General features: G+C 41.5%; 1 protein-coding gene and 1 pseudogene across 1 annotated transcript in view; one reads left to right on the plus strand and one right to left on the minus strand.

Moving 5' to 3' along the window:
- Window positions 1-1793: 1793 nt before the first annotated feature.
- Window positions 1794-19908, minus strand: part of PPEF1 (protein phosphatase with EF-hand domain 1) — a 121343-nt gene continuing 103228 nt past the window's right edge. The window contains exons 12-17 of the mRNA XM_062183411.1: window positions 16843-17028; window positions 15193-15335; window positions 8433-8539; window positions 4616-4779; window positions 3295-3379; window positions 1794-2450 (exon numbers count right to left, since the gene is read on the minus strand). Coding sequence (XP_062039395.1) covers window positions 2266-2450; window positions 3295-3379; window positions 4616-4779; window positions 8433-8539; window positions 15193-15335; window positions 16843-17028 — 870 coding nt within the window. The 3' untranslated portion in view covers window positions 1794-2265. The remainder of the gene's footprint in view (window positions 2451-3294; window positions 3380-4615; window positions 4780-8432; window positions 8540-15192; window positions 15336-16842; window positions 17029-19908) is intronic.
- On the plus strand, window positions 13359-13481 carry LOC133753939 (U2 spliceosomal RNA; annotated as a pseudogene).

The following is a 19908-nucleotide window of genomic DNA, read 5'->3' on the forward strand; positions in this document are numbered from 1 at the left end:
GAGTTACAGAGAGTGAGAGGGAGAGACAGAGGAAGAGGTCTTCCATCTGCTGGTTCACTCCCCAAATGGCCACAATGGCTGGAACTGAGCTGATCCAAAGCCAGGAGCCACAGCCTAGCCAAACTGACCCATTACAAAGCCATCACATTCTTTAATGGTTGGATGTCTCTGCACTCTCCTGTCACTCTTCACTTAGCTTTAGTAAATTATATTTTCCCCTAGGGAATAGTCCATTCACCTAGTTTTTAAAATTATTGGCATAAAATTCTTCATAGTATTCTTGTCAACGTTTTTCTTACCATTCTCTGGTAGATCTAGTTATTATCTCTTTTTTATTCATTTTAATACAGTTATCTTTTTTATTCTGGCTTCTAATTTAGTATTTGAGATGTTTTGTGGTCTAATACATGGTCAATTTTTATAAATGTTCCATGTGTGCTTGAAAATGATGTACATTTTCTAAAATTAAAGGTCTGTATATGAGTACCCATACACACATACACATATCTAAACACAGGAACAGATACACACATATACCCATATGTATGTATTGAGGATACTTCAAAAAGTTGGTGGAAAAATGAATTAAACAATAAACCTATTTTGGTATAAAGACTTTGAAATCTATGCATGATTTTTTTCATAACATTCATTTTCTTCACAGGCATGGTCAAAACATTTTTCACCAAAATAGATTTTTTTTTATTCTTTTTTTTTAAATTTTTTTTTTTTGACAGGCAGAGTGGACAGTGAGAGAGAGACAGAGAGAAAGGTCTTCCTTTGCCGTTGGTTCACCCTCCAATGGCCGCGCGGTAGGCGCGCTGCGGCCGGAACACCACGCTGATCCGATGGCAGGAGCCAGGTGCTTCTCCTGGTCTCCCATGGGGTGCAGGGCCCAAGGACTTGGGCCATCCTCCACTGCCCTCCCGGGCCACAGCAGAGAGCTAGCCTGGAAGAGGGGCAACCGGGACAGGATCGGTGCCCCGACTGGGACTAGAACCCGGTGTGCCGGCGCCGCAAGGCGGAGGTTTAGCCTACTGAGCCGCGGCGCCGGCCCAAAATAGATTTTTAATTGCATTTTCCATAGCCGTTTTGAAGTTCTCTCCAATATACACATAGATACCCCATCAGGTGCACTGAGTGGGTTGTCCAGTAGTCTATACACTAATTTTTAATATACATGATCAATTACTGACAGAGTTGTAAAAATCTTCTATCAATTTAGCCTGGTAGTTATATCACTTTTTGCAATATAAAATTTGAAGCTTTGTTATTATAGGTATATGTTTGTAATTAGTATATCTTCCTGGTAAATTATTCCTTTTAGCATTCCTAATGATACTTCTTTGACTTAAAATCTGTCCTGATTTTAATATTGTTACAGTTTTAATTATGTTCTTTTTCTGTATATTAAAAGTTTAATAAAAGAATTGAAAATGTAAAGATCTGTCATATTTTGTCCATTATTTCTGGTGCTTGTAACAGGCGGGCCCGTAGGCTATCTAATCTGGCTCATTGCTAGATTGCGAAGTATTCAGACTTAAAAGAAAAAAAAAAACTGAAATCTATGCTTACCTTTAAACAGAAATTTCTCATTGTCTTTGCCATGCAAGCAGAATAAATTGCACAGCGAATGCACAACAGAGACCCCACCTAGCAATGAGGATGTGCGTCCCCAACAGACACGAGAAAACGAGGCTTTTCCTAACACTGTGCTCCCACCGCTGCCCCCGAGGACGTGATGAGGCGCCTATCCCTGAAGGCCATTGCCCAACAGCTGAGGATCACTGGCGTAAGGAATCTGCACAGAGGACTGCAGCTGAAAGGTGGGACTGGTTTATTGCACTCATCGTTTGGTAATCCTCCTCCCAGCCTTCACTCCCGATGTTGCTCCCAGCAGTTTTGTCTGAAGCGCTATGGGTTCCTTTCAGTAGGTTTCAAAATTGCTGTGGTTTCCTGGTTAGGTGGCATCCAAGAGACAAACACTAGGCTGGAAGCCAGTTTCTCGCTGGCACTGTGTGGGTTCTAACCTGGAGCCAAATCCTAGCTGCTGACATTTAACCTAGTCTTACAACTAACAGCTTGCCAGGCACTCCCAGTACCCATCCGTACTGTGCGTCTGCGTGCTGTGAACTGGGGACTACTTTTCTCTACTATTGACTATGGATTTTCAGGGTCTTGGAAAAGATTGTGTCTGTGGTTTGGGCCCAGCTGTTTGTAAGGGGACTAAGGGAATCCCTCAGGAGGCTTTAGCAAACTCGGTGTCTAATTTTTATCGAACTTATGCACTACATAGAAAGCCTTTAAAAACTCATTGAAGTCAATGCTCCCATCCTTGTTTAAGTCCATTGTGTTGGCGAGCTCATTAACCTGGAAATCATCAATATGAACGTTGTAGTGAGAACTGAAAAGGTTCCACATGGCCCGGAATTCTTCCATGGAGATCAGACCTAAAAGAAGACAGGAGAAGGCTGTGAGTGTTCATCTGAAGACTCGCCTAAGGGAAGCGCGGGAGCCCACACTGAGTGGATAGTCCCAGTTAGCAGCTCCCTAGCAAGCCTGAGCATCAGGGCACTGAAGGAAGCGTGGCGCGAGATCATGAAGATAAGAAGCACTGGGTCACTTCTGATTGCTCAGTGATTTGCGATTATTCCAAAGCCAGAACGAGTCAACAGTGAAGGAATGGAGAGGGGGTTGTGGACTGTGGGAATCACCAGAGCTAAAATCTGAGAGTGAGGAACATGGCAGGAGGGCGCAATGGAGACTCACAGAACAGCAAAGGGAGCAGGCAATGCGGGGCCCTAAGGGGATGACAGACAATGGCACTGCCTTGATCATGAATCAATGATTAATTTTTTGGTGTTCAAAGGTCTCTGCAGTAGGGGAGTAGGCGATGACATTTTTTAAGCATGGAAGTAATTGTGCATCAGAGCTAAACAAAAACTGAGTTTTCATAGTCTGTAATTCCCCAAACCATCAGAACTCTAGAAATGATTTTGATTGGCAACAGTAACTAAAATAATAAACCTATCAGTAAATTATCTTTGTATTTGTGCTGGTGACTTATAAAAGGTGTTCTTTCAGTTTGACCCACGGCTCTGTAGGATTCTCCAGTCTTGAACGTAGAGTTTGTGGCCAAGCTAAAATAACAATAATATTAAACACAAGTTTGTTTATTTTCCCTTGAGTTTCCTCAAGTTTGGGTAAAGGATGAAATGGGTAAAAACAGAGTTCTGATTTCAGGGAGACAAACTAGCCTCTGCCTTCTACTACTACTGAACCAAGTTCATTTACCTGAGTGATCAGAATCAATGATATTAAATATGATTTGCAGGTCAGATCGATATCGGTACAGAGTTTCAATGACAGTAGACTGAGCCTAAAATAAAAATTTTTTGAAGTGTTAAACATAGAATTAATGATATAGATGAATTTTAACAAAAGTACCAACACAAAACATCATCACCAATTCAAATTATGTGGTTTAAATAGAAACCTGAGAAGGTACGCCTGGCCCTGGAGGCCCGACCCTCCTTGACCAGAAAAGAGACATGTGCTCTGTGTGCCTCTGGGGGGTGGGCTGCTGAGAACAGGGCCGCAGTCACAACACCTGCCCACATTCACGGAGAGCTTATGGGATGACTTCCTTCGGTCCTCTGCAATCAGAAAGGACAGGAACACACCTACCATTCTATCCATTCTACACTTTAGAAAACAGGGAGACAAAGTAAGCTGGTAAGTGGGACTTAAATTTCAGCGCTGGGAAGCCCAGGCCGATGAGCTTAGTCGCCGCAGTAAACTGCCTCTGAAGTTCAAAGCCTCCTTGCCATGGCTATTTTAGTCTTCAACACCAACAACGACTTCCCTGTCTGCTCTGCCCTTCCCGGCAAATAGCCACTCACGGCCTCATTCCAATAGGCTCAATGTCCTAACTCACACTAATGAGTTGTTAAGTAACAAGTACTGGGATCTGGTAACTCTTCCTTGTTAGTAAAGGATTCTGTATTTCTTTAAAAGATTTATTTATGTATTTGAAAGGTATTTGGTTCACTCCCCAAATGGCTGCAATGGCCAGGGCTGGGCCAGGCTGAAGCCACAAGACAAGAACTGCCACAAGGGTAGCAGGGGTCTAAGCACTTGGGCCATCTGCTGCTGCTTTCCCAGGTGCATTAGCAGGGAGCTGGATCAGAAGTGGAGCAGCCAGGACACAAACCAGTGCTCATATGGGACACCGATGTCTCAGGCAGTGGTTTAACCTCCTATGTCACAAAGCCAGCCCCAGGATTTTGCATTTTAAAAATCTTTAAGGCACACTCTGAATCATGTTAGCAAGTCTATACACTCAGTTTAATACAGAACACTAAGTATTTTAAATGGTGTGTTCTGGGAAAGAACGGATGTCCACTAGACTGTACTTAACATTGGAATCCTATCTCTGATGTAGTTTCACTTGCTGAAACATTTTCTTTTATATTCTTTTGGCTTATCCTTAGTATGCCCAAATTTGCTGAACAGACCACTACCAGCTTTTCAAAGGATTAAGTCACTCTTGCAGCTTGTGCAAAGGGTGTTCGGCCCCAGCAAGGTTTCACCTGGGACTTTATATCTCACTCACCTCTTTCACAGGTTTTTCAATGTGGATATCCTGGAAGCTGGACATATAGTCAATGTCTCCATTTTTGTCTGTATTTACTAGGTGGGGACTCAGGGATCTCCATGGTAAGTTCAGCCCCAAAACGTTCTCCATGGAAAAAGCCCACTGGGTCGTTGAAATTTTTCCTAACAACAACAAATAAGCCCATATTGTTTGTTTATAATTTGAATTTTAAAAAAAGATTTATTTTATTTATTTGAAAGACAGGGTTAGAGAGAGAGAGGGAGAGATAAAGATATATGTCTGCTGGTTCACTCCCCAAATGCCTGCAAAGGCCAGGGCTGGGCCAGGCTGAAGCCAGGAGCCAGGAGCCAGGAGCTTTATCCGAGTCTCCCATGTGTGTGGCAGGGACCCAAGCACATGGGCCATCTTGCACTGGCTGTCACACAGAGTAAATTAGACTTTGGATGCTACATGTTTTTGCCTTTTCTGATGAACAAAATAAGGTATGCTTATTATAGATGATTTGAAAACAGAAAATACAAAGCGCAAAAGATTTATTTTGTTTTTAATATTTTGCTAAATTTCTCACCTGCCATTTTCTCAGCTAATATCCCTTTCCCTATAAAATTTTATAGTTTTCCAAAATACAAATATATTTATTTTTTCTGATTATTTAAATATGGTCATTTTAAATGATTCTGAATACATAGAAAACAATATTACTTCTAATTTTTTCTATGTATATAAACATATGCATATGTAAATGTCTATATATTTTCTTTCTTGAAATTAAGTATACACTGTGCATGTTTTATATACATGTATTGATATGACAAAATACATGTGTATACACACATATACATTTACTCTAACCTGTTTTTTTCAATCAGTAAGTCATGGATAGCCATCTATGCTAATAAACATAGATCTACATTATCTTTACATTTTTTAACTCAAATCACATTTAAAAAACATGTTCATTCATTCATTTTTATTTATTTCAAAGGCAGAGTAACAGAGATAGAGCGCTTCTATCCACTGTTCATTCCACAAATGCCTGCAACAGCCAGGGCCAGGCTGGGCCAGGAATTCTTTTTTTTTTTTTTTAATAGAAAGCTTTTATTTAATAAATATAAATTTCATAGGTACAGCTTTTGGATTATAGCAGTTCTTCTCCCCATACCCGCCCTCCCATCCCCAAACCGTCCTACCTCCTACTCCCTCTACCATCCCATTCTTTATTAAGAATCTTGATATGAATGGAAGGGGAGAGGGAGCGGGAAAGGGGAGGGTTGCGGGTGGGAGGGAAGTTATGGGAGGGGGGAAGCCATTGTAACCCATAAGCTGTACTTTGGAAATTTATATTCATTAAATAAAAGTTTAATAAATGAAAAAAAAGATTCATTTTTAATTATCTTTATATACAGAAGATCAACTTAGTATATACTAAGTAAAGATTTCAACACTTTCCATCCATACAGACACACAAAGTATAAAGTATTGTTTGAAGACAAGTTTTACCGTTAATTCTCATAGTACAACTCATCAAGGACAGAGGTCCTACATGGGGAGCAAGTGCACAGTGACTCCTACTGTTGATTTAACAACTGACACTCTTATTTATGACGTCAGTCATCTCCCTAGGCTCTTGTCATGAGCTGCCAAGGCTATGGCATATTTAGACAAGGTCATAGTCAAAGTGGAAATTCTCTCTTCCCTTCAGAGAATGGTACCTCCTTCTTTGAAGGCCCGTTCTTTCCACCGGGATCTCACTCACAGAGATCCTTCATATAGGTCATTTTTTGCCACAGTGTCTTGGCCTTCCATCAGGCCAGGAATTCTATCCGGGTGTCCCACATAGGTGGCAGGGACTCAAGTGCTTGAGCCATCATCTGCTGCCCCCTAGGTGCATTAGCAGGGAGTTAGACAGGAAGGTTGAGGCAGGACTCCATCCCAGGCCCTGGGATAAGGGATGCAGGTGGCCCAAGTGGCAGTTTAAGCTGCTGCACCACAATGCCCACCACTACAGCGTCATTTTAATGCGTATGGTACTATTCCATTATTTCCTTAGGATCATTCCCAGAAGTGGAACTGCAAGATCAAAGAGTTTCAAGATTTGTAAAATTTTTTTGATATTGACAGTCTTGGTATCCACTGAATCGGTGGGAGATTGGTTCCAGGAAACACATCCCCCTGCCCCTCAAATACCAAAATCCGTGGATGCTCAAGTCCCTTCTAGAAAATGTGGTAGTATTTGCATAGCACCTCATATCCTCCTACACACTTTACATCAGTTCTAAATTACTTACAATAGCTAATACAATGAAAATATTATGTAAATCGTCATGCAGTTCGTTTAGGGGAAATGACTCCCTAGACGTCTCTACATATTCAGTACCGACGCGACTGTCTTTTCACAAATATTTTCAGGAATTCACAGTTGCTGGAATCCCCTGATACAGAACCCATAAATATGGAGAGCTGACTGCAATGTCCGAGGAGTCTTTAAAAAACTCAAGGCAAAAAAAAATGTATTATGAAAAGACTGCACTGATTTCACAATATTTTTGCACCAAACACAGCTTTTAATTCTATTTTCCATGAACTTTTAGAAGTACCCCCTTACCTTCCCTCAGAGGCTACTTTGCTATTATTAGCTCTAGTCAAGCTTTGTTTTTGCTAATGTTTTCGTGATCCGTCTTTTTCTAAATGTAGCTTTCAGTGTTTTGTGTGTGTAAGTCCACTGCATTGGCTACTTTCCCAACTGATGAGAAATCTATCAGTCTCGTTGTCATGTCTTTGGAGCGGTGTGTGTTTCTCTCGGCCTGCTTGGCTATTGGTGCTCTGCAGTTTCGCAAGCGTGTGACAAGTGTGCATTGAATTTTATTTATCCTGCTTGAGAATCATTACTCCTCCTTACTTATGAATTTGAGTCTTCCATCAGTTCTGGAAAAGTCTCAGTCGTTATCCTGTCAATTATGGCCTCTCATATTCTCTCTTCCTTATACGCTGATTAAATATACATTAAATGTTCTCAGTTTACTGTTCGGAACTCAATCTCCTTACTCTTTTTTGAGCTGTGTTTAAGCCTCTTTGTAACCCATCTATTATGTTTCTTCTTCAGCCAGTATATTTTCATATCCATTTGGTTTTTCCTCAAATCATTTTCCAATGCTTGTTTGTGGTTCCATCTTATTTTGTAAACATTTCTTACTTATTTTACATTCAATAACTGTAATATCTGGTCCCCTTGGGGAACTAAATATACTGTTTGTTATTTCTGCTGACTTTCATTCATGGTAGTCTGTCTCCTTGTTTGTAGCTCATGTTGGCTGATATTCTCTGGCTATACTAGGGGTCAGTTTCGGGATATTTCCCTTGAAGATGGCTTGGCATTTGCTGTCAGCGTCAGGGAGCATTACAGACTTGGGACCATTTTAGCCACTTTGCAGGTCCAGGTTTAAAGTGGAAGCCACACATTCGGCTTCCCTTTCGGCCACACCAGTTTAGTCTCAGGACTGCCCGATACTAGAGTCTGCTCCTGGGACAGTCCAGCCCTTGGTGCTTGCCTGGTGCACCTTGCTCCCACACGTGCTTTCAACTCACTTTTTGAGGGGAGTAGATGTACAGCTAAGAGATCTACCTTGCTGTGAGGTTGATGCATGCTTTCAAGTTACACATCCTCCCAAACCCACCTGCTTAACAGGAGTATCTGGTCTGATACACTACCAGCAAAAACGGAAAACTGAAATCCTAAGGAAACAAAGCAAAGGAACACTGATCTGGAGGTGACGTGCTATGTCAATAAGCAGTACGCATTACAGAGTTATATTACCTGATCGACTATGGTCTTGAAGCTGGAAGGCACGGATGAGGTCAGTTTTTCGTCCAATTATTCTCTCTTTTAATATCTTAATGGCACTGCTTTCAATAGTATTCACCCTGTGTTAAAACAACAAATCATGAGGTGAAAGTTATACCAGCCATCCTGTCCTGATCCATTTTAATGTGCTACATTACCACTTACCGGTTTCTACTTTAAGTGAATTGCCTAGCTTCACACATACCATGTTATTAAATTAATTAAAATTTCACAGAATGCATACATGCATTTAATTAATTAATTAATTTTAAAAGGGTGACAAGTAGTGTTTTCTTTTGGATTTTGAAGATTCACAAGAACAATTATTTGAAAATGAAGGAAAATAAAAAGGGACTTGCTATACCGGATATTGAAATTTATCATTAAGTTACTGAAACAAAATAACAGGTATTGACACAAGAGGAGACAGATATACAAGCAGAACAGAAGTTTCATAAATATGTCCAATGATGTATGGGAACAATACACATGACAACAGTGGTATTACAATCAAATAGAAAGGAATGATTTTAAAAAATGGTGCTAACATAGTTAGCTAATCAGCTGGACTTAACATCTGCCTCAGACCATTTACAAAACCCAATTTGAAATGAAGGAGGAACAGAGGAACAAAATAGTGGTGAGATACACAGTCACCACTCAGGATCCACAGGGGATGCACGCCAGGATGTCCCAAGGTCGCTAAAATGCACACGTGCTCAAGTCCTTCCTATAAAATGGCCTAGTATTTGCATATAGCCTGTGGACACTGTCCCGTGTAATTTCAATCATCTCTAAATGACTTATACTACCTAATATCACATAAATGCTATATAAACAGTTATTATCGGGGCAGGCACTGTGGCGCAGCGGGTTAAAGCCCTGTCCTGAAGTGCCGGCATCCCATATGGGCACTGGTTCTAGTCCCGGCTGCTCCTCTTCCCATCCAGCTCTCTGCCATGGCTTGGGAAAGCAGTAGAAGATGGCCCAAGTCCTTGGGCCTCTGCACCCATGTGGCACCCGTGGCTCCTGGCTTCAGCACAGCTCAAGCTGTTGCGGCCATCTGGGGAGTGAACCAGCGGATGGAAGACCTCTCTCTCTGTCTCTACCTCTTTGTAACTCTTTCAAATAAATAAAATAAATATTTAAAAAAACAGTTATTATCCTGTATTATTTGTGGAATAATGAAAATAAAAAAACTGAGATGGTGAGTACAGACACAATTTTTTAAAAAGATTTACTTATTAACTTTTAAATTTATTTATTTATTTGAAAGTCAGAGTTACAGAGAGGAAGAGGCAGAGAGAGAGAGAGAGAGAGAGGTCTTCTATCCACTGGTTCACTCCCCAGATGGCCGCAATGGTCAGAGCTGCACTGATCCAAAGCCAAGAGCTTCTTCCTGGTCTCCCATACGGGTGCAGAGGCCCAAGGACTTGGGCCATCTTCTACTGCTTTCCCCAGCCATAGCAGAGAGCTGGATCGGAAGTGGAGCAGCCGGGTCTTGAACCAGAGCCCATATGGGAGGCCAGCACTGCAGGCAGTGGCTTTGCCTGTTATGCCACAGCACTAGCCCCTGAAACACAATTTTTTAAAGTGCTTTCTATCTGTTGTCAGTTAAATCTACAGATGCATAACCTGTGGATATGGAGGGCTGATTATATATCATATGTATATGTACATATGTGTGTGTACATGTATATATATATAAATCAAAATGGCAGATGTAAATCCAACCATATCAACAATAACATTATATGCAAATAGATTAAAATGAGCAAATCACAAGGTAGAGATTGTGATATTGTGCAAATACAAAACAAGATCCAATTATGTTTTCTACAGGAAACACATTTTAGTTTCAAAGATACAATGAGATACAAAAGGAAAGGACAAAAAAAAAAAAACCCAAATACCAGGCAATTAACAAAAATGACAGCTAGAATGGCCACGTTAATAGTAGACAAAATAGACTTTAGGAAAATTTAAGCAGACAGACAGACAAGGGGTGAGGGATGTAAGCATTTGGTGCGGCAGTTAAGACACCACTTGGGATGCCAGCATCCCATACTGGAGTGCCTGGTTCGAGCACCAGCTCCTCTGCTTCCGATTCTAGCGCACCCTGGCGGGGGCAGCAGATGATGACCCAGGTACTTGGGTCCCTACCACCCGTGTGGAAACCCAGATTCAGTTCCTGGCTCCCGGCTTTGGCCTGGCCCAGCTTCCCTCTCTCCCTTTCTTTCTGCCTTTCAGATAAAATGAAAATAAAAATGTTCAAGATCTCAAATTAACAACATAATCTACTTTCAAACTGGACAAAGAGTAAACTAAACCCAATGTAAGGAAGAAAATAATAAAACAGAAAGAAATGAAAACACAATAGAAAAACAATACAGAAAAATCAACAAAACAAAAAATTGGTTCTTTGAAAGGATAAAAAAATTGACAAAGCTTTAGACAGGCCAAAAAAAAAAAAAAAAAAGCGAGCGAGAGAGAGATGACTCAATGTCTTCACACTCAATGTCTAAAATCAGGAATGAAAGAGGGGGCATCACTACTGACCAGTAATGTAAGGAAGAATATACAGGAATATTATGAATGATTGTACACTAACAGGTAATCCATATGAAATGGACAAATTCCCAGATAAACACAAATGACCATGATTTATTTAAGAAAAAATAGAAAAACTGAACATGCCTGTAACAAGTAAAAAGATTGAATAGGTAATCAAGCAACCCACAAAGCAAAGCCTAAGGCTAGATGGCTTCACTGGGGAATTCTATCAAACATTTAATTCTAAGAAATAAAAAAGGTGGGAATACTGATGAGAAGCCAGTTTTAACCTGACGCTAAAATCAAAGATCACAAGAAAACTACAGACCTATATCTCTTACAAATATATGAATTTAATTATGAATATAGTTGTAAAATCCTCAATAAATTATTAGAACACTGTATCTAAGAACCTATTAAAAGGATTACACACCATCAGCAGCAGGATTTATTCTAGGAGTGCACGTTTTATGTAATATCTGAAATCAATCAGGGTTTCTGAATAAAAGACAAAAACCACATGATCATCCCAACAGATGCATTAAAAGGTATTTATCAAAATTCATCCCTCTCATGATAAAAACTTTCTACAAACTAAGCATAGAAAGGAATTTCCTCAACCTAATAAAGGTTATCAACCAAACACACACACACACACACACACAAAACACACAGCTAACCCCAAACTTAATAGTCCAAGACTGAATGCATTCCCCTCAAGATCAGGAACAAGACAAGGAAATCTGCTTTCACCAGTTTTATTCAACATTGTACTGCAAGTTCTAGCCATGGCAATTAGGCAAGGAAAAGAAATAAATGCATGCAGATTAGAAAAGAAGTGAAACTATTTCCAGGGAATAGGATCTCTCTCTCTCTCTCTCTCTCTCTCTCTCTCTCTCTCTCTCTCTTTCTGTTACTCTGCCTTTCAAATAAATAAATATTTTTAAAAAGCACAAAGTTCAGTTCATATTTTCCAGTTTTAAAACTTACTGAAAGTTGAGTATCCCTTATGTAAAATGTTTGGGATCAAAAGTGTTTCAGATTTCAAAGCTGCTCAGATTTTAGAATATTTGTATAGATTTTGCTGGCATGGAAAGTGTTCTGGATTTCAGGTTTTCAGATTAGGAATGCTCAACTCATATAAAGCTACAGTAATCAGGATACTGTAGTCCCTACCTTAGGATAGACATATAGATCTACAGAGCACCATTTAAAATCCAGAAATAAACCCTTACATTTATGGTCAGTTGATGTGTGACCAAAGTGTCAAGATGGGTAAATAGGAAAGGGATACTCTTTTCAATTATGTTATTAGGACAACTGGCTATCCACATGTAAGATAATAAAGCTGGACCCCTACCTCACACTATACACAAAAATTAACTCAAAATGGGTCAGAGCTAAATATAAGAGCTAAACCTATCAAACTCTTAGGAAAAAAGGCAGTAATAAATCCTTATGACTTTGGGTTAGGCAATAGCTTTTTTTTTATTATTTGACAGAGTTAGACAGTGAGAGAGAGAGACAGAGAGAAAGGTCTTCCTTCCATTGGTTCACCCCCCAAATGGCCGCTACGGCCGGAGCTACGCCGATCCGAAGCCAGGAGCCAGGTCTCCCATGCAGGTGCAGGGGTCCAAGCACTTGGACCATCCTCCACTGCACTCCCGGGCCATAGCAGAGAGCTGGACTGGAAGAGGAGCAACCGGGACTAGAACCCGGCGCCCATATGGGATGCTGGCGCTGCAGGCAGAGGATTAACCAAGTGAGCCACGACACCGGCCCTGGCAATAACTTTTTAGATAAAACACTGAAAGGACAAGCAACAAGTTGGAATTCATCAAAATGAATATTTTTTTTGTGCTACAAATAACACCATCAGGAAAGTTAAAAGACTCCCGAAGAATGGGAGCAAATATTTGCAAATTATATATCTAATAGGTGACAAGTACTTAGACTATACAAAGAACTCTTATAAGAAAAGAGTAATAACTAAACATGTAAAAGGAATGTAAAATACACATCTCTCCAAAGAAGATGTATAAATGTTTTAATAAGCACATACGAAGATGTTTAGCATCATGTATCACTAAGGAAGTGTAAATCAAGATCCACTGTGATTCTACCTCACACCCACTAAGCTGACTGTACTCAAAACGATGGACAGTAACAAAGGTTGACAGGAATGCAGAGAAACTGGAATCCTCACACACTGATGGTAGGAATGGAAATTTGTGTAATCCCTTAGAGAAACAGTTTAAAAGTTCCTCAAAATGTTACACATAGAGTTACTATAAAACCTAGCAATTCAAGTATATACCCAAAAGAAATAAAAACATACATATGCACATTGCTTCTCGGCCTTTTGGCTAAGATCAAGTGTAGTATCTGTTCTTATCAGTTTAAAAAATATACATATACACAAAAAGTGGTCCATGAATGTTAGTAACAGCATTATTCATAACAGCCTCCAACTGGAAACAATCCAAATGTCTATCAGCTGATGAATGTATCAACAAAATGTGATCCATTCAGGAAATGTAATATTATTTGGCCATAGTAAATGAAGGGCTGACACATGTGACAACATGTCAGAATGAACCTCAAAAACCATTGTATTGAGAAAAAGAAATCAGCCACAAAAGACCACAAACTGAGTGGTCCTAATTATATGTAATGTTCAGAATAAATAAATCCATAGAGCGAAGACAGATTAGTAGTTGCCTGGAGCTGTGATGGGAGGAGGTGACTGGCAAGTGACCAAATGGGGATGAGTTTTCTCACTGAGTAGTACAAGTGTTTAGTAATTACATAAAAGTGGGGTGGGCATTCTGGAGTGCCTGGGGTCGAGTCCCGCCTCTGCTTCCCATCCAGCTTCCTGATGATGAGCACCCTCGGAAGCAGCAGGAGATGGCTCAAGTGCTTGGGGCCCTGCTACCCACATGGACGACCTAGATGGAGTTCCTAGCCCCTGGCTTTGACCTGGCTCAGACCCAGCTGTTGTTGACATTTGGGGAGTGAACCAGTGGATGGTAGAGTCTCCTCCTCTCTTGCTCTCTCTCTTTCTCCCTCTCTCTTTCTCTCTCCCCTACCGTCCTCCATCACTCTTCCTTTCAAATAAATAAATAACACTTTAAAAATTACATACAGGTGATGGCTGTACAACTCTAAATCCACTAAATATCATTGAATTACATACTTTAAGTGGGTCAACTTTATACACCACTTGCTGTATACTTGCATTTCCTTGATGATTAGTGATACTGAACATCTTTTCATACATAGTGACCATTTGAATGGCTTCTTTGGAAAAAATATCTATTCAGCCCCTTTGCCCATTTTGTAAATTGGCATATTTGACTTTTTTGCTATTGAGTAGTTGTATGAGTTCCTTACATATGGTGTGCACTGTCCTCCTCACACTGAGATGTGTGTGTGATGAAGGGATTTTTGCCTATTTTTGTGTATCGTGATGCAGAAAGCTGTGCCCAGAACAGTGTTTGACACATAGTAGGTGCTCAAAATAAGTGAATTATTCCTTCAATAAGTGAATAACTGCTTGTCTATTTTCTACAGAGCAAGAAGAAAAAGGTGGAAGGGGCTGTTAGTTTTAGTTGCCTATGGAAAAAGGATTATTGAGAAGTAAGGGGAGAAAAGATTATTAACATTTTCTTTTGATGAGACTTTCTGGTTTTTTCCTGTTGCTAACTATAAACATATTCGTTTTATTGTAAAAAAAAAAAAAGAAAGAAAGAAAGATAATGTTAAAAGGAGAAAGGGGATACACACTCAGCACCATCACTGCCATCACATGAAGAGAGCCACCCTGCTATTTTAGTCACATACACTTCGTGCGAGAGGAGAGAAGGGGAATGACCAGACAGGGTCGTTGGGGGCCCAGACGGCTATAGGGAGGACTGAGTAGGTGGGAGCCCTCCTTTTCTCTACATTCAGTCATGTTCATGAGTGCACACTGCTCTGTCCATTAAAAAGATGTATGAACTCAAATTGCTCCTTTGGCTTTCATATTCAGGTTTATTCACCACTTGGTGTCTGGAATTACTGCATTTTATTTATACGAATGAGTAACCCCAAAGTGGCTGTTTTCACTCACGTGACTGCTCCTCGCCACTTGGGACTAAGTCATTAATCCCCGTGCCCAGTCTTTTCAGGGGATACACACCTTTGGTGAAGAGGCTTCGAGTATGTTGCCTTAGTTACTTGGTACTGGAAAAATCGAAGGCTCGTACCAAAACTCAGTCTGATGTAAGCGCCTCGGTTGCTGCCTTCTTCATAATAGTTAGAAGCAGAAAATACAGTAATGACCTGGTTAAAGAAAAAGAAGCTCATGTTCATGTGACAATAGTTCTCCAGAGGCCATTCAATAATGTCAGGAATACTGAGATTCTTAAAATGCAAAAACTTATAAAGTTCCTAGTCTCTGCGGTTATGCAAGCTTGATGTGCTTGCCTGCGTTTCCACTGGAGGAAAACGAGGCTTTTCACTCAGTGTCTCCAGGAGTACCAGCTCCTAGCCACTCACCCTCTAGCCCTGTGTATGGCCCTGACATCCTGTGAACAATTGTAGTGCAGGATCTTGGAATCCCTTTTTAATGTTTGGTTTTGCAAATGTGATTTTCCAGGGACATAAATCCCTCATTTTCTTGCCTTGTAACGTTTCTTGCATTCAAAGTAAAACTTGTCTAGGACCTTGCCTTTTTCTTTTCCTTTCAGCTAGGGATTTAGAGGGTTCAGGGCCTCTCAAAACCAGTATTTGAAGGGCAGAGAAATAGTGGCTAGAATAGATCATGAACAGCAAAGAAGCAGTGTTGTGGATGTGATGGAATATGGAGGACAATGCTTGTCAGTGACAGGAAACTTGACTTGTGCCTAGTTCTGTTCTAATGAGCATGTCAGTTCAGGCAAGCTACTGCCGTTTTCCATCTTCTTATTCCTAAGAAACCCTAAATATCACACACCTTACCCATCCTGCAACGTTAATATGAGCTTAAAATGAATCAAAAGAGTTAAGAAAAGAGAAGTGTTGGGCCCAGAAATGTTCCAGATTTCAGTTTTTAGGATTTTGGAATATTTGCATCGCCTTTACCAATGCAGCATCCCTTTTTAAAAAAATCCCAAATCTGAAATGCTCTAAAACTTGCAACTTTTTGAGCACCATGTTGGAGCTCAAAATATTTTGGATTTCAGATTTTTCGGATTAGGGATGCCCAATCTGTATTCATTGTTGTTCACTAAAGAAGAGGGGGCTTCCCAGGACAATTTGGGACAGGAGCCTAGTTCCTCAGTCTTCACCTCTTCTAGCCTTATCACTCAGCCTGCAGGAACGCAACACACTGGCTTTTAGTGCCTGCAGCTACCCGGACCGCAGCAAGCAGCTGGCTGGAGATCAGCCTGCTGTGGGCTTTGTGATTTCTGCCCTGCACAGGCAGCACGAGGAAAGTGGAGGAGAGCACCCCGGGCCCACCACGGCCCTTCCTGCGCTCTGTGAGGAAAAGTCCATCCTCGGCTTCACTGTCTGGGAGTCACCTGACAATTAGTACAGAATAGAGACTTGCTGGAGTGTGTTTGGTGTCACACGTCCCAGTTCCGGTTTTTGGGATTAGGGAAGCTCAGGAAAAAATACAGCAAGTGTCTTAGGGTGAGGGGACAGAGAGGCCCCCTCCAAACAACCTACGTGAACCCTACAGTCTGGTTGCCATTTGATCGTGGCGAAGACGGCATTTCCTGGACTTGCAGGTGAGAGGCGTGGCGACACACAGCTCCTGCGTCGGGGAAGGACATCTGTGCACACAGCACGCACCAGGTTAGCATACCTTTCCGTCATGGCAGATTTCATACCCTTCGGGTTTGCATTCATGAGACCTGATGAGCAGCTTCAACTGGTATTTACTGAGAACCTTAGATGTCACGTCTGGACCGAAATAGCAGCCCCCACCTCGACTTGTGTTTGGATAGCAGCCTTTTCTGCCTCTGGGATCGCTCCACAGAATATCAGTAACCTTGGAACAACAAAGCGAATCAGGTGACTACTCAGAAGTGACACTCTCGTTTGCTAGATTCCAACTTATTTGCTGGAAATATCAATCCAAGGTCTACCAAAGGCTACTTTTCATCTTCTCATTCCTTCTTCAAAATTGTTCCATACTCATATTACCCAGAAATCCTTTCCATAATTGCAATACCCATAGCCACCATAATCTCTTTCTGCTCATCACCAATAACCGATATAACAATAACAATAACCAAAGTAGCAATACTGACTAATTAACTAATTATGAGAAATCAGTCTGTACCTTTTTGGGGAGGTCTTTTTTAAAAAATTTATTTCATTTATTTATTTTTTATTTTTATTTTTTAACAGGCAGAGTGGACAGTGAGAGAGAGAGAGACAGAGAGAAAGGTCTTCCTTTGCCGTTGGTTCACCCTCCAATGGCTGCTGCAGCCAGTGCGCTGCGGCCGGCGCATTGCAGCCGGCGCACCGTGCTGATCCAAAGCCAGGAGCCAGGTGCTTCTCCTGGTCTCCCATGAGGGTGCAGGGCCCAAGCACTTGGGCCATCCTCCACTGCCCTCCCAGGCCACAGCAGAGAGCTGGCCTGGAAGAGGGGCAACTGGGACAGAATCTGGTGCCCCGACTGGGACTAGAACCCGGTGTGCCGGCGCCGCAGGCAGAGGATTAGCCTAGTGAGCCGCAGTGCCGGCCTTTTAGGGAGGTCTTTAAAAATCCCATCACAATAGATGAATCTATAATGATTTGGGGGTTTGTTTTGGTTTTTTTGTTTGTTTTTAAAAGACTTATTTATTTATTTGAAAGTCAGAGTTACAGACAGAGAAAGGGAGAGGTAGAGAAAGATCTTCCATCTGCTGGTTCACTCCCCAAATGGCTGCAACAGACAGAGCTGGGCCAGTCCGAAGCCAGGAGCCAGGAGCTTCTTCTGGGTCTCCCACATGGGTGCAGGGGCCCAAGAACTTGGGCCATCTTCTACTGCTTTCCCAGGCCATAGCAGAGAGCTGGATCGGAAGTGGAGCAGCCAGGACTCGAACCGACACCCATATGGGATGCTGGCACTGCAGGTGGTGGCTTTACCCACTACGCCACTGGGCCGGCCCCTGCTCTTTCTTAAAAGAGCTACACTGTCATGTTCTGAGGAGAAAGTGGTTCCTCACAATGAATACGCAGTAGGTGTTCCTGGTATGTTCAGAGGGAGAAGGTAGGTCTCCCCGCTGGAGCTGTGGCCCGGGTTTTGGTCCTGCTGAGCGTGTGGCCTATGGAAGCTCTTGTTCTCTCCCATTACACATCTAGAAAACTGATCATCCACGAATGTCTCCTATAGCATCCCCTTCGCCCTTTGCCCCGTGGTAAGCACATTCTCAGTTTAGCACACATAAGTGCTTTTATTAGAACAACATTTCCTTTGGGGGCCAGAAGAGGCAAATTCAGGTGATGTAATGCCCAGGCCTGAAGACTCAAGTTTCCAAGAATATTTTTCATAGAAAATCAGAGACTCCCTTTCCGGGGCTCTGATGGATGGACAATGTTTACTTAAACTTCTGAAAGAGCATACAGAGCATCGGGGAAAACAATCTTCATCATGAAAGCTGCCAACCTGGAGAAGACGCTCAGGGGTCTCACTATGAAATCTTTACAATCAGGCATTTGGGCCAGGTGACCTGCAAAGCACCTGAAAGTTCTGCCAGCCTCCTATCCTAAGAGTCTGTGTTTTCCACATCTTTCTTTTGAGGGCAGATAAAGGCATGCATTTGAAGTTGTGCACCTATTCCAGTGGCTCGCAATCAGGTCTGGAGAAGAGGGGCAGAAACGGTCACTCCACTAACCCTGGCTTTACATCCATTTATAGATTTGTTATTCAAGAGGGCCAGAAATGAGAGAGGGAAAGGACAGTGAGGTGGAGAGGAAAACAGAGCTGCAAGAGAACGACCCTGGAATGATAGTGCCTGGCCAGAACTAGCTACACCCTGCGCCAGGCACACCTCAGACATGTGCAGATATTCTGCTGCTCGATTCAGATGAGAATTGAAACCCCCCAAAAGAAGAGTCAGCCCAAAAGTCTCCTTTCTCCCCTCTGCATTCCAGCACTGGCACAACCCTACCTCACAAATAAATATAATGGAACGCCTTTCCCTGGCTGGCACTTATGGCAAAAATTACACTTGCACTTTAAGCTGGGTCATACCTGGCTCTTACACCCTGAATTCAGGTTTGGGAGTCATGACCTGACCTGTAGTGTGTAACGAAGGAGGAAACATCAAATGCGAGGAGTTGTGTTTTATTCAGAGCAGATTAAGTTTTCCATTCCTACATGAGCTGCAAATCATTTACAGCCAAAATTACCCCCCGGAAAATCTCCAAAATTATCCTAGAAGTACAGTTTACATGGTTTTATGTATATAACTCTGTAGTAATATGCATATGTGAATATATTATATAGGTGATAATGGACAGTATGTGATAAAGAATATACAGGAAAATTAAAATGATATAGTATTTTTCTCCTCTTTTGCCTTATGCAAAGTTGAAATATACATAAATTCAAAGCACCCATGGTTTGAACTGGAACAAGCACTGGCCAAGGAGTTAGCTCTTCAAGCAATTATCTGTCACCTTCGGCAAATCACCTGGCCTATTCAGGCCTTAGTCCTCGTCAACAAAATGAGAGACATATATTTAACACTCATTTTTCTTTGATTCAAAGTCATAAGGGGTCACAGTTTTTAAGAAATGAGTTTTTCCTTGTGAATCCATTCCAGGAGTTCTGCATTTTGTTCTCCTGTGTAGAAATCATTCACTTGACTGGGTTTGCCTAGATTGTTATCATAACATAGATTGAATCCTGGAGCTCACAGAAAAAAGAAATCTATAA

Source organism: Lepus europaeus, chromosome X (assembly GCF_033115175.1).
Source record: "Lepus europaeus isolate LE1 chromosome X, mLepTim1.pri, whole genome shotgun sequence".
In the NCBI taxonomy this organism is placed as follows: Eukaryota; Metazoa; Chordata; class Mammalia; order Lagomorpha; family Leporidae; genus Lepus; species Lepus europaeus.